Genomic DNA, 12,569 nt, shown 5'->3' with positions numbered 1-12,569 from the left:
CCCGCGCGGAGCCGGCCGCGTACTGACCGCTGGGCGGCTTGGGCCGAGGCGGAGCGGGCTTCTTGGGCGGCAGAGCCGGCGTGTGCTGCGCACCGTGAAAGGGGTCGTCTGAGAACGCCGCGCCTCCCACGGACGCGGGGAAAGGCCCAGGGGGGGGCTGCAAGAGAGGACACGGGAGAGGCAACACCGTCAGTCTCGCCGGGGATGGCGGCCGCTCCCCCTGGGCCGGACCCCCGCGCAGAGCCGGCCCCCTAGCGCCCCAGCCCAGCCGAGTCCGTGTCCCCCACCTCCGCACCCCACACGGGGCCCAGCCCAGATCCCAGCCCCCATCCCGCAAGGAGGGCGGATGATGGGCAGAAGGACGCACAAGCCACAGGTGGGAGGAGGAAGAGCACACAGCTGGCGGGTGGATGGGTGATGGAGGGAGCGAGGGTGGACCACCGGACGAGAGCACGCGCGGGTGAAGACCGAGAGGGTGCTGGCTGGGATGGGGCCGGGCTGCCGGCCCAGCGGGGAGAAGCACCGCTTCACCAGAGCCAGCACCGGGCCAATCGGCGGCCTCCCAGGTGACAGGCGCCGCCCGCAGGAGCCAGCACCGGGCCAATCGGCGGCCTCCCAGGTGACAGGCGCCGCCCACAGGAGCCAGCACCGGGCCAATCGGCGGCCTCCCAGGTGACAGGCGCCGCCCACAGGGCCAGCACCGGGCCAATCGGCGGCCTCCCAGGTGACAGGCGCCGCCCACAGGAGCCAGCGCCAGGCCAATCGGCGGCCTCCCAGGTGACAGGCGCCGCCCGCAGGAGCCAGCACCGGGCCAATCGGCGGCCTCCCAGGTGACAGGCGCCGCCCGCAGGAGCCAGCACCGGGCCAATCGGCGGCCTCCCAAGTGACAGGCGCCGCCCACAGGAGCCAGTGCCAGGCCAATCGGCGGCCTCCCAGGTGACAGGCGCCGCCCCTACCATGCCTCCTCTACGCACAGGGAAGCAGGCCTGGTGTGGCGCTGCCGCCCGCTAGGGCTGGGCCTGCACCTGCGGTCAGGCTGCGGCTCCTGGGCACCGTGCCTAGCTGTGGGCTGCTGGGTCTGGGGTGGACGCTTCGAGCCACCGTCGGTGACGCCGGTGGACATGGGCAGGGGCAGCGCAGGGGCTGCAGCCAGCCAGGCCTGCCCTGGCTGACTCAGTTTCCCCACCTTCAGTGCCACACGCACAGCCACAGGCCCTGGCTCAGCACCGTGAGGACGTGGCTGCGGGGGTGGTACCTCTGGGGCCCGCACCCACCCACCCCAGCTCTCTCGACACCAAATATACTACACAGAAAATTCCAGAAGTTAATACCCCTGGGCTCTGGATGGCGTCTGCACACGCTTGCGCCATGCCTGGCGAGGCGCTGTTTCCCGGGTTGTCAGTCTGGGCTGTGCGGGGCTGGTCCGAGCCCCTGGCTGCGGGCGGCCCGCACTGCCTCTGGCTGACCGGGAGCCCGCGGGGTCGGCGGGCGGCACCTCGGGGCGCCGGATGCCCTGCGCCTTGCACTGGGGAAGGGGGGCGTCACAGAGCGGGTCCGGCTGTGTGGCCAGGCTGGCCTTGAACCCGGGTCCCCCGGAGAGCTGGCGTGCAGCCCTGCGGTCGCAGTGCTGTGCAAGGAATGGCGGAGGCCTGGGACGTCTCCCCAGGCACTGGGGGTCCCGGGTGGGCTCCCCATGCGTTCGGATCCCGCTGCGGCCGAGCCGCTCAAGCATGTGCAGGTGCCGAAGTGGTGACAGGTGGCCGCCGGCCAAGCCCACCCGGCCAGGCACGAGGCGCACCCTCCCTTCAGCGCGGGGCCAATCGGCCCCCTCCCAGGTGACAACCCCACCCCAGGGGCCAGCGCCGGCCAATCGGCGCCCTCCCAGGTGACAACCCCACCCCAGGGGCCAGCGCCGGCCAATCGGCGCCCTCCCAGGTGACAGGCACCACCCCCAGAAGCTGGGGTGCGGTGGCTGCTTTGAGCAGGGTTTGGGGGGCTGGGTCGAGGCCCGGGGTCCAAGCGGCCTCTGCAGAGTCGGGGGCTGACCTCTAGAAAGGCGGCCCTAGGGCTAGGAAGGTGGCTCAGTGGTAGAGCGCTTGCCTTGCATGCCTGAGGCCCTGGGTTCGATTCCTCAGCATCACATAAGCAAAAAAAAAAAGCAGGAAGTGGCGCTGTAGCTCAGGTGGTAGAGCGCTAACCTTGAGCTGAAGAGCTGAGGGACAGCACCCAGACCCAGAGTTCAGGCCTCATGACCGGCAAAAAAAAAAAAAATCACCCTTGGGCTGGGAAGGTGGCTCAGCAGTACAGTGCTTGCCTTGCATGCATGAGACCCTGGGTTCAATTCCTCAGCACCACATAAGCAAAAAGAAAAAAGCCAGAAGTGGTGCTGTGGCTCAAGTGGTAGAGGCTAGCCTTGAGCTGAAGAGCTGAGGGACAGCGCCCAGGCCCAGAGTTCAGGCCCCATGACTGGACCCAAAAAAATAAAAAAATAGAAAGGCGGCCCTGCCTGGGGGGCAGCGCAGCCCTGGAGAGCGCGGCCCAGGAGAGGGGGAAAGGCGGAGAGGTCCCTGGTGATGGACCACGGGGTGGGGGTGGGGACAGGGAGGAGGCACGCGGCTCATGAGGGCTCTTCCGGGCTCGGGCAGGGAGACCAGGGCGGGTTATGTAAGTGGCTCTCATTTTATTCTCAGGGCCCTCCACAAACACGTTTTGAGGAACTTATTTGCATCTCTTTCCTGGGCAGTGGGGGGATGGGATGGGGTCCAGGGCCTGGTGGGTGAGCAGGGTCTGCCAGGGGTGCCCAGCAAGAACATGCTCGGGGAGGAGGCTGGGAGGACACAGGAGGAGGCTGGGGAGAAGGCTCAGGGAGGAGGCTCAGGGGGAGGCTGGGGAGAAGGCTGGGGAGGAGGCTCGGGGAGGAGGCTGAGGAGGAGGCTGGAAAGACACAGGAGGAGGCTGGGGAGGAGGCTCAGGGAGGAGGCTGGGGAGAAGGCTCAGGGAGAAGGCTGGGGAGGAGGCTCGGGGAGGAGGCTGGGGAGGAGGCTTGGGGAGGAGGCTGGGGATGGCGCTGGCATTTGGGGTGTTGGCTGCCCCCCATTGCTGCTCCAGGCCCCACCCTGCCGGGGTAGGAGAGAGCTGACTTTTTTTAAGCAAAGGAAAAAGAGAAAAGAAAAAGCCAGCTCAGGAAAACAACAGCGCGGTGCAGCGCAGCGGCCGCGGTTTCGCTTCCCGGCAGTGTTGACACACCTGAGGTCGTTCTTGAAAAACAACATAACCACAGCCCGCAGATGCGGCCCACAGACGGGGCCCCAGGCCGCGTGCCCACGGCGGAGCTGCAGGGCTGCTCTGAGGGGAGGGCAGGCCGGGTCCACCGAGGAGCTGCCCCCCCCCCCCCCCCCGCCGCAGCCCCACCCGGCCCAGGCCTGCAGCCTGGGGGGCGGGAAGCACACTGCAGCACGCTGCAGGGGGCGCAGCGGCGAGCGACGGGCTGCTGCCCCCGTGTGGCACATGCGCCTCGTGTCGGGGCGGACCCCGTGCTGAACACCCCACCCGTTTGCAGGCGCCACGCTCCCGTGAGTCCCGGCCCCGGCCCACGGTGCTGCCCAGCCCACACGTGTCCACCGTCCCAGACGGCCTGGAGCAGTGTGCAGTCGCTGCCCGTCTGGGCCGCGTGTGGCCGCGCGTGAGGAGCTGGGCCCGCGGAGCGCGGTGGCTCTTCTCCACCAGGATCAACCATGCACGCAGAAGACCAGGAACCTCCGTGCCTGTGGGCATCGGGGGGCGCTTCTTGCCCTCGGCCCCGGTCCCACGTGCCAGGCCACCAGCTCCCATGTCACACCAGGGAGAGGGGAGACCACGGAGGACAGCGCGGGCCCTGCACACGCACACGCGGAGAGATGCCCTGGGCACGGAGCACACGCCCATGGCCGCCGGGCCCGCGGCGCTGTGCTGCCCCCTGCTGGCCAGTGCCCGTCGTGCAGCACACGCGGCCCCACAGGGCTCCTGGGTGAAGCAGTGGCCACAGCACGTGGGGGGGCGGGCTGGGGGGGACGGGGGGAGGGACGGCGGCCTGGACAGGGCTTACACCAGGGGCGGTGCTCACGAGCTGGCTCTGCCCTGGGGAGGGGCCCCGGCCTCATTTCTTCCCCGCGGGGAAGGTCTATGCCCACTTCACGCTTATCTCCAGTGGCCCGCGGGACGTGGCTTGGGCACCGTGGGCTAGCATGGCTCTGCCTCCCGCACCCACCCACTCCCGCCCGGTGCCGGTGTCCCCGGCCCGGCCCGAGCCATGCCACCCGTGTTAAGGGGGACACATGCTTGGGGGGGCAAGCCAGGGTCCCCCCCACCCCCACGGTGAGGCCCGCGCCCCTCACCTTGGACATCTGGCTGAAGTCAGCGAAGCCCTCGGTGCTGCCGAACGCCCCGCTCCCAAAGGGGTCCAGCGTCCCAAAGGGATCTGCAAGGCACCGGGAGGCAGGGGTCACGGCCAGGGACAGAACGCACCCCGTACCCCGGGGTCAGGACAAGGTGGGGTCCCCAAGGCAGGGGGGCAGCCGCATGCGGGAACACGGGCCCCACGGCTCCTGCCTGCTCTGGCACAGGGCCTCTGTGTGGCCTCAGCTCAGGGGCCCGGGGCCACGGCCCGCTGTCCCAGAGCGCTGGGACGGGCGGCGGCAACAGTGTCGGTGGCGAGGGGACACTGCGGTGTGTTCTCAGAGCCGGGGGTCATCACACAGCCCGGGCCGGCCAGTTGTACCTCCCAAGTAGGACTTACAGGCGTGCACCACTGTGCCCAGCCAGAGACACGCGTTTGCGGTGCTGTCTCCTTTGTCCCCTGGCCCATGACTGCCCCCTGGAGGACATGAGGCTGCGGGCAGGGGCCCAGTCCCACTCACCTGATGCTTTCGATACACCGGACGACGCGAAGGGCTCACTGGCCTCGAATGGGTCAAGCTGAGGAGACAGGAGACGGCGGGTTCGTGGCCTCTCCGGACCCACGGGACCCCTGGGAGGGCGGGGGGTGGTGGTGGGGGGAGAGTAGAGGCGCTGGGGCCCTCGCGCCCTGGGCATGGGGGGCTGGTGGGCCGGGCTCACCGAGGTGGGCGCGCCGGGGGTCTTGGCGAAGGGGTCGGCGGCGAACGGGTCGCTCCGTGGCTGCTTCTTGGAGAAGGGTTCGGGGGCAGGGCCGCGGAAGGGGTCGCTCTCTCGGAAAGGGTCCCCTCCAAAGGGATCTAGGGGGGGGGTGGTGGTGAGTGGTGGAGGTGGCCTGGGAGGAGGTGACCGGGGCAGGCACATGCGTGGGAAGCTTGTGGGTGACAGGAATGGTTCTGATCTCACAGGACACTGTTGGAAAGGACCCTGGGTTCGTGGGTGGGCGCCCCGTGGAGCCCCTTACCCCCGCGGGAGGGAGGGGGGCACAGCGGCCCTGGCTGCGCAGGCAGCGGACAGGATGCAAGCTGACCCGCTCACGCCTGCCCAGGCCGGGCAGCTTCTGCGGACGGCAGATCGCGGCCAGTGTGGGCCAGGGCGTGCGCAAGATGTGGAACTCGGCTGCGTGGAGAGGCCAGCTCTTCACGAGGCTGGGTTAAAAACCACCGACAAACATCCAGTGCCAGTGGCTCTGTCCAGAATCCCAGAGGGTCAAGGTTCCAGAAAGTTCCTAAGGCCCTCATCTCCATAGAAAAATGCAGGGCGGGGCAGGGGTTGCCTATCATCCCAGCTACATAGGAGATGGAGATGAGAGGTCAAAGCCCAGGCCGGCCTGGCCACACGCAAGCAGAGCAGCCCTGCTTAGCCAGCGGGAGGCCTTGCCTGCAAGGCCTGGCACCAGCTCGCACACATGGAGGTGAGCTTCATCTCAAGAGAATAAAATCCACCTGCTACCAGGCAGGTCCTGTGTGGCGTGGAGGGCTGCCATCTGCGTGGGCAGCCGCCACCCCCCCTTGTGAGGGTCTGGCCTGAGAGCCCCCCGCCCCGCCCCTGCCCTGCCCCGCCCCACCCCACCCCACCCCAGGCCGTGTCACCTTTGCCACCATACCTGTGATCGCTGTCTGCTGCTCCACAAATGGATCGTTCTGGAACGGGTCGCCTGCAGGGGGCAGGGGGAGGAACAATACTGGGTCTGCCCGGCCCCCACGGGGTGGACACAGGCTGGGGGGTTGCGAGTGTGGACCGGAGGGAGCGCCGGCCCCCAAATCACGCTGCCTGCCCTTCCCCGCATGGGCATGCGCTGATGCCCGCTACTGGGGGCCAAGGCCGCCGACCCCACGGGCAGCGCGTGCAGGTGCGGACCCCCGGGGCGGCTGCCAGCTCCCTTCGGAGTGCGGGCGCAGGGTGCGTGCCGGCAGGGCCCGCGTACCTTTGAAGGGGTCGGCTCCCTTGAAGGGGTCGGTCTGGAAGGGGTCGTCGGCCTGGAAGGGGTCGGCTGGCAGCTCCTGCGCGCCGCCGCTGAACAGCAGGGCCTTGCTCTTGAAAGGATCATCCTGGAGCAGCGGAGCGGACAGGACGGCGCTGGTCACTGTCACGGAGGACCAGAGCACGAGCGGCCCGACCTCCGCCTGTCCAGCCACCCCGGAGCGCCACGGGAGAGGACAGCGGGCACTGGGCAACACGGGCGCGACGGGTAAGCCTGGAGCAACTAACAGTTCACCGAGTGGAGGCAACCCGCATGCCCGCCGCAGCCCGCAGGAAGGACCGCGCGGCTCCTCCCGCGCCCCCCCACCCCCCACGGAACACTGCAGAGCTGTAACACGGGAAGCAAGGAAGCCAGGGAGCCCGCCGGCCCTGGGCACGGCAGGGAGCGGTGGGCGTGGCCGGCAGTGGGCGTGGCTCGAACGGAGAGGCCTGCCCTCCTGAGCAGGAGCCCGTGTGAGTTCAACCCCCCCAGTTGCCACAAAAGGAAGAAAAGGAAAGGGAGGAGTGAGTGAGATCCGGAGCCGGGCACTGGGGGCGCAGAAGCCCTGGAGGGGGATCCCAGGGCGTGCTCAGCACCCTGAGAGACCGTGATGGGGGCGAAGCTTAATGTCTGAGCAGAATGACATCTTCAGTCCCGGCTTACTGTGGGCTGGGCGTCGGGCGCACGCCTGCAGCACCAGCTCGCAGGGAGGTGGTAGAGGAGGAGGAGGAGGAGGATGGGCGCGGCTTGCCAGGCCTGGCAGGCGGCTGACAACGCAGGTGATGGTTTGGGAGTGATTAAAGGCCCCCAAAGACGTATTTAACAAGACTGCTGTGGCCAGCGTATCCCCAGGGGTGCTGGGTTTAGAAAAGAACCGAGGGTTGCAGCCTCAGCACTGGGCTTGAAGTGCCCAGGAGCACGGATGAAGGAGGCCGGAGGGTTTGGGAGGCACAGAGCGCTGGCTTGAGGAGGCAGGAGGGCGGGGCGGCGGCGCTGGATCTGGGCTGTGGCGCGATGGCCCCTTTCTCAGCCCAGGCTGCGGAGGACGTGGAGACCGCTGACCTCGGACGCAGCGCCCGCGCCGCCCACACCGGCTGCCCCCTAGGGGAGGCCCAGCCAGTGCCGAGGCAAGCGCGAGACAGACAGACGGCTCCGAGGGCTGAGTGCCCGTGGCTCTCAGCTCCCACGAGTGTCCCCGCTGAGGCCGGGGAGCTGTGCTCACCCCACCCAAGAGCGCGGGGTCCAAGTCCTGCCCCAGCCAGCACGGGCCTGCGACTTGAGAACCAAGAGAGGAGGAAGCAGGGCCCGAGCCGGGTGCGAGGCTCACGCCTGCGGTCCTGCCTACTGGAGAGGCTCACTCACAAGGATCCTGATTGGAGGCCGGCCCCGGCAGACACGTGGAGGCTGCAGGCCAGCCAGGGGCAGACAAGTCCTTGAGAGGCTGGCTCTACCAAAGCTGGGAAGAGTGGCACACGCCCCTGGATCGCAGCCTCGATGGGAAAAGGGTCTGGACAGGAAAGGAGACCCTATCTCAAACACAGCCAGTGCCCAGAGGGTCTTGGCAGCACTGACTTATCAACAGCAAGGCCTCCGAGTCAAAATCCGATAGTGCCCAAAGAAAAACATAAAACCCATAAAGACAGCGTGGTGTCGGAATGGAAGCTTCCAGGGAGTTGAGGCGGTGCGTCTGCAGGTGGGCACACCATGGGATGTAAGACACAGGAACACGGGACCATGGGCACACTACCCCCCCCCCCCCCCCGTGTGACACAAGCTGGCGTGGCGCTGGCCAGCGCCCCAGAAGCTCCAGGAGGTAGCTGGGAAAACTACTCCGCCCCTTTGCTGACTTGGGGAGACTGAGTCGGTCTCCCCTCTCAGGAGCTGTGGGGTCCTGGAGACACCACCGTGGCGCATGGCCGCTGGATGCATCAGCCGCTGTGCGGTGCACGGCTGCGCTGGGCTGTCCCGAGGGACGTGGGCCTGGCGTCCCGAGCCGCGGCCGCCCCTCTGCCTGCTTAGGAAACACTCGCGCCAACTCTGCGTGCGGGGCCCTCGGCCGTTTGGGCGGCATTCCGTCCTTTAAACGGTGCAGGGCTCCCGCCTGTCATCCTAGCTACCCGGAGGCTGAGATCGGAGGTCTGGGGCACCAAGACAGCGGGCAGAAAAGTCCATGGGACTCTGATCTCCCATGAACTACTAAGAAACCGGAAGTGGGCTTCGGCTCATGTGGTGGTGTGCCAGCGTGAGCAGGCGGCTGAGTGGGCAGGGGTGGGCGGCTGGGGCTTGCAGCGCCGTGGATTTCGGGTGAGCGGAGGCTGGGCAGCCGCCTGGAGGCTCTGCTGGTAAGGCGGGGCGGGGCAGGGCGGGCGGGGCGCCGGGGCAGGGGCAGAAAGCTGCAGCCCCGCTGTGTGGTGTGATGTGAACAGGGCTCTGGGCGTGGGTCGCCCCGCACCACTAAAGGAAGAGGCGAATCAACACACACACACACAGCTTCGAGACCTGTGGCGCGGGCCGGGCCAGGGGCTCATGCCTGTAACCCCCACGCCCGAGGAGGCGAAGAGCGCAGCACTGGGGTCTGATGCCAGCCACAGCAGGAACATGGAGGCTCTTATCTCCAATGAACCAGCAAAAGGCTGGAGGAGGAGCCGTGGCTCAAGTGGCAGAGCGCCAGCCTTGAGTGGAAAAGGAAAAGCGCCCAGGCCCTGAGTGTGTGCGTGTAGTCACTCCGTGTAAATCTAATTCTAAACTAGGAACTTGAGAGCCGTTCCTAGAAAGTTCTAGAGGCCCGGTGGTGGCTTCCCCATGCTGGGGGAGCCGGCTCCCCGCTGGACCCCAAGGAGCCGCGAGGCTGTGCCGGCGACGCAGCAGGGAACGGCACCGGTTCACAGTGTTTATTACAACGCAGACCCCAGGCGCGCGGCCGGCCGCTCCCCACGCGGCGCTCCTTCCCGGAAGGGGGAAGTGGCCAGATGAGGGGTGGGAGGAAGATGCTGTCAATCAAGCCCGCCTGGACACCTAGCCCCCAGAGCCCCCAGAGCCGCCAGGGCCCCCCAGAGCTGCCAGGGCCCCCAGGGCTGCAGAGCTGCCAAGCACGCGCAGGGCGGGCGGCGGCGCAAGCAGAGCAGCGGGTAGAGAAGAAAGGAGGTGGCGGCGAAGGAAGAGGTTACGGAGGATGAGGATGAGGAGAGGGAGGCCGAGGCCAGCCCAAGCCCAAGGGGCAGGAGGAGTAAGGCAGACCGCAGAGGTGGATGAGAGACCAAGAGACCAAGAGACCCAGAGACCCAGAGACCGAGGCCCCACCGCGGCCTCGGGGCGCAGGAGGCCTGGCAGGCTGAGGCCTGGGCCAGTTGTTAGGCAGCCAGCGGAGCCGAGCGGAGCGAGGACAGTGGGGCGGGCTGGGGCGGGGCGGGATGGCGTGGGATGGGGCGGGGCCAGGATGGCATCGTGGGCACCTGCCAGGGCTGCAGGCACGGCCGCGTCTACTCCACCGTTACCATGGCTCCAAATCCACCGCCGTCAGCCGGGGCGGCCAGGCCCGCGCCGTCCAATGCCCGCTCGCACCGCGCCACGCCACGCTGCGCCTCCACGCGGCTCTCCTGCAGCTGCGCCAGCGCGCTCCGGGCCTGCGGCAGAGCACGGGCGTGGGGGGCTGCCCTGTGTCCCCTCCTGCCCCACCCCAACCTGTTCCTGTTGAGCCCACACCATTTTCTCTGGCTCATCATGATTTCCCCTGGCAGACGCCAAGCCCGTATGCCTGCTCCTTCCTGCCTTGCTTCCTGTCTCCCTCCCTCCCTCCCTCCCTCCCTTCCTCCTTTCCAACCAATACTGGGTATTATAGCCCAGGGCTTCAGCTGGGCACTACTGGCTCACGCTTGTCATCCTAGCTACTCAGGAGGCTGAGATCTGAGGATCGAGGTTCAAAGCCAGCCCAGGCAGGAAAGTCCATAAAACTCTGATCTCCAATTAACTACCAGAAAACAGGAAGTGGTGCTGTGGTTCAAGAGGTAGAGCAATCGCCTTGAGCTGAGATAGCGCCCAGGCCGAGTTCAAGTCCCACGATCGACAAAACCAAAAACAAAACTCAGGGCCTCAGGCTTCTGCTCTACCACTTAAACCATGCCTCCTGACTGGCTTTTTACAGGTTAATGGAGATGGAACCTTGTAGATCTTTCTACCCAATCTCCACATGCAATCCTTAGCCCTCAGTTCCCAGAGCGGCAGGGATTCGGGTCTGAGCTGGGCACAGGGGGCGGCTGCACATTTTACCCACCATGATCTCCTGTGATCTCAGACCATTACCTAACTGCTGTTTCTGTCTCTCCAAAAAACCAGAGCCCCAGAAATACCGAGCACGCGGGGGCTGAGGCTCACGCCTGTAACCCTAGCTCCCTGGAAGGCTGAAAATGGGAGGCCCTTGGCGACTCCCAGCTGGGCACCGTGGCAGGGCTGTGTAGGAGGCTGAGCGGGGGACACGGGGGCCGGGCGGGACCGAGGGGACGCGTGGAGACGCTGCTCTCCTGAGGGCCTTGGGACAGAGCGGCCCATGCCCGCCATCCCAGCATGGGGGGCCGGATGGGAGGAGAGCGTGTGAATCGCGGGCATGCGTGTAGCCTCTGCTGTACCTGGCTGATCTCGTCCTGCGTGGACTGGAGGGACTTGATGATGGTGTCCAGCTGCGCGCGCCCGGCCTGCACACTCTGCTCCAGCTGCGTCTCCTCCTGCTGCAGGCGCGTGAGCTCTGCCCGGGCGCGGCTCAGGTCCTCCTCCTGGCTCCTCAGGTCCGACTCCTGAGACTGGATTTGCGTTTTCAGCGATGAGATCTGAAAGAAGGGGACAAAGGCACTCAGCCGCCAGCGACCATGCACACAGACAAACAGACTCCCCTACCAGCACAGGTGTGAGAGGTCAGCTCCTACCCAGAGCTGGAGATGGGCCACTGGCCTGCAATCCCAGGGGGCAGAGGCAGGAAGGTGCTGAACGCAGGCCAGCCTCGAGGGGGGAGGAGAGCTCGCCCCTAGGTCCCTTTCTCTTTAATGTGTGTGTAGACATGAACACTTAATGTAAAATAAAAAGGAGTAAGTCCATAGCGGAAGATCCAGCCAGGCACCAGGGCGAGGTGCTCAGCAGGCTGTGAGAGTAAGCACCGCGCTGGCGGCCAGCCCAGGCAGAAAGCGCCGAGACACGTTGTCAAAGGAGGAGCAGGAGGGACTGGGCTCACGCCTGCTGTCCCAGCCGCACAAGTCAGCCTAACAGGCAGGTCGAGCCAGGAGAGAGAGCCAATCCAAAAAATACCCACCAAGGGGCTGGGAAGGTGGCTCAGTGGTCGAGCGCTCGCTAGCACGCATCAAGTCCTGGGTTCCAGTCCTCCGTGCCACATACACAGAAAAAGCCCGAAGTGGCGCTGTGGCTCAAGTGGCAGAGCGCCAGCCTTGAGCAAAAAGAAGCTCAGGCCCTGAGTTCAAGTCTCAGAAGTGACAAAGAACAAAACAAAACTACCACAAACATTCAGGGCTGGAGGTGGGACTGGGCAGCGGAGCCAGCCACTTCCTGAGCGCAAAGCCAGGACGGGGACAGGGAAATGAGTGGCAGAAACGGCAGCTCCTCACCTAGAAAGCAGCCCAGCGCAAAGCCGCCTCACGGTGATCACCTAGAAAGCAGCCCAGCACAAAGCCGCCTCACGGTGATCACCTAGAAAGCAGCCCAGCGCAAAGCCGCCTCACGGTGACTCCACCCCCAATGCAGAAAGGGCGGGGGGGGGGTGTCATCCCGCCCAGGTGCACAGGAGGGTGTGGCTCTCAGGGTTGCTTGCTGCCCCCGCATGGCGAGCAGCACGGACAGGAGCGGGAGTCTGTACCCCGCTGTGTGTGTCCCAGGCCTGGAGCCTTGGTGTCTGGGAGGTGGAGTCACAGGAGGTCAGTGTGTGGGTGTGGGGGTCACAGGTGGTCAGTGTGTGGGTGTGTGGGGGTCACAGGAGGTCGTGTGTGGGTGTGGGGGTCACAGGAGGTCAGTGTGTGTGTGTGGGAGGTCACAGGAGGTCAGTGTGTGGGTGGGGTCACAGGTGGTCAGTGTGTGGGTGTGGGGGGGTCACAGGTGGTCAGTGTGTGGGTGTGGGGGGTCACAGGAGGTCAGTGTGTGGGTGTGGGGGTCACAGGAGGTCAGTGTGTGGGTGTGTGGG

The 12,569-nt window shown here is 66.5% G+C and overlaps 1 protein-coding gene across 1 annotated transcript in view; it reads right to left on the bottom strand.

Moving 5' to 3' along the window:
- The window catches only part of Eps15l1 (epidermal growth factor receptor pathway substrate 15-like 1), a 34,868-nt gene that overhangs the window by 7,312 nt on the left and 14,987 nt on the right, over positions 1–12,569 (bottom strand). The window contains exons 17-24 of the mRNA XM_013028299.1: positions 11,017–11,214; positions 9,889–10,017; positions 6,359–6,482; positions 6,038–6,088; positions 5,095–5,231; positions 4,896–4,953; positions 4,374–4,456; positions 28–157 (exon numbers count right to left, since the gene is read on the bottom strand). Of these exons, the coding sequence (XP_012883753.1) occupies positions 28–157; positions 4,374–4,456; positions 4,896–4,953; positions 5,095–5,231; positions 6,038–6,088; positions 6,359–6,482; positions 9,889–10,017; positions 11,017–11,214 (910 nt within the window). The remainder of the gene's footprint in view (positions 1–27; positions 158–4,373; positions 4,457–4,895; positions 4,954–5,094; positions 5,232–6,037; positions 6,089–6,358; positions 6,483–9,888; positions 10,018–11,016; positions 11,215–12,569) is intronic.

The sequence above is a fragment of the Dipodomys ordii genome, unplaced genomic scaffold (assembly GCF_000151885.1).
Source record: "Dipodomys ordii isolate 6190 unplaced genomic scaffold, Dord_2.0 Scaffold108, whole genome shotgun sequence".
Classification (NCBI taxonomy): domain Eukaryota; kingdom Metazoa; phylum Chordata; class Mammalia; order Rodentia; family Heteromyidae; genus Dipodomys; species Dipodomys ordii.
The sequence above is the reverse complement of the archived record's forward strand: the minus strand, read 5'-3'. Positions and strand labels throughout refer to the sequence as shown.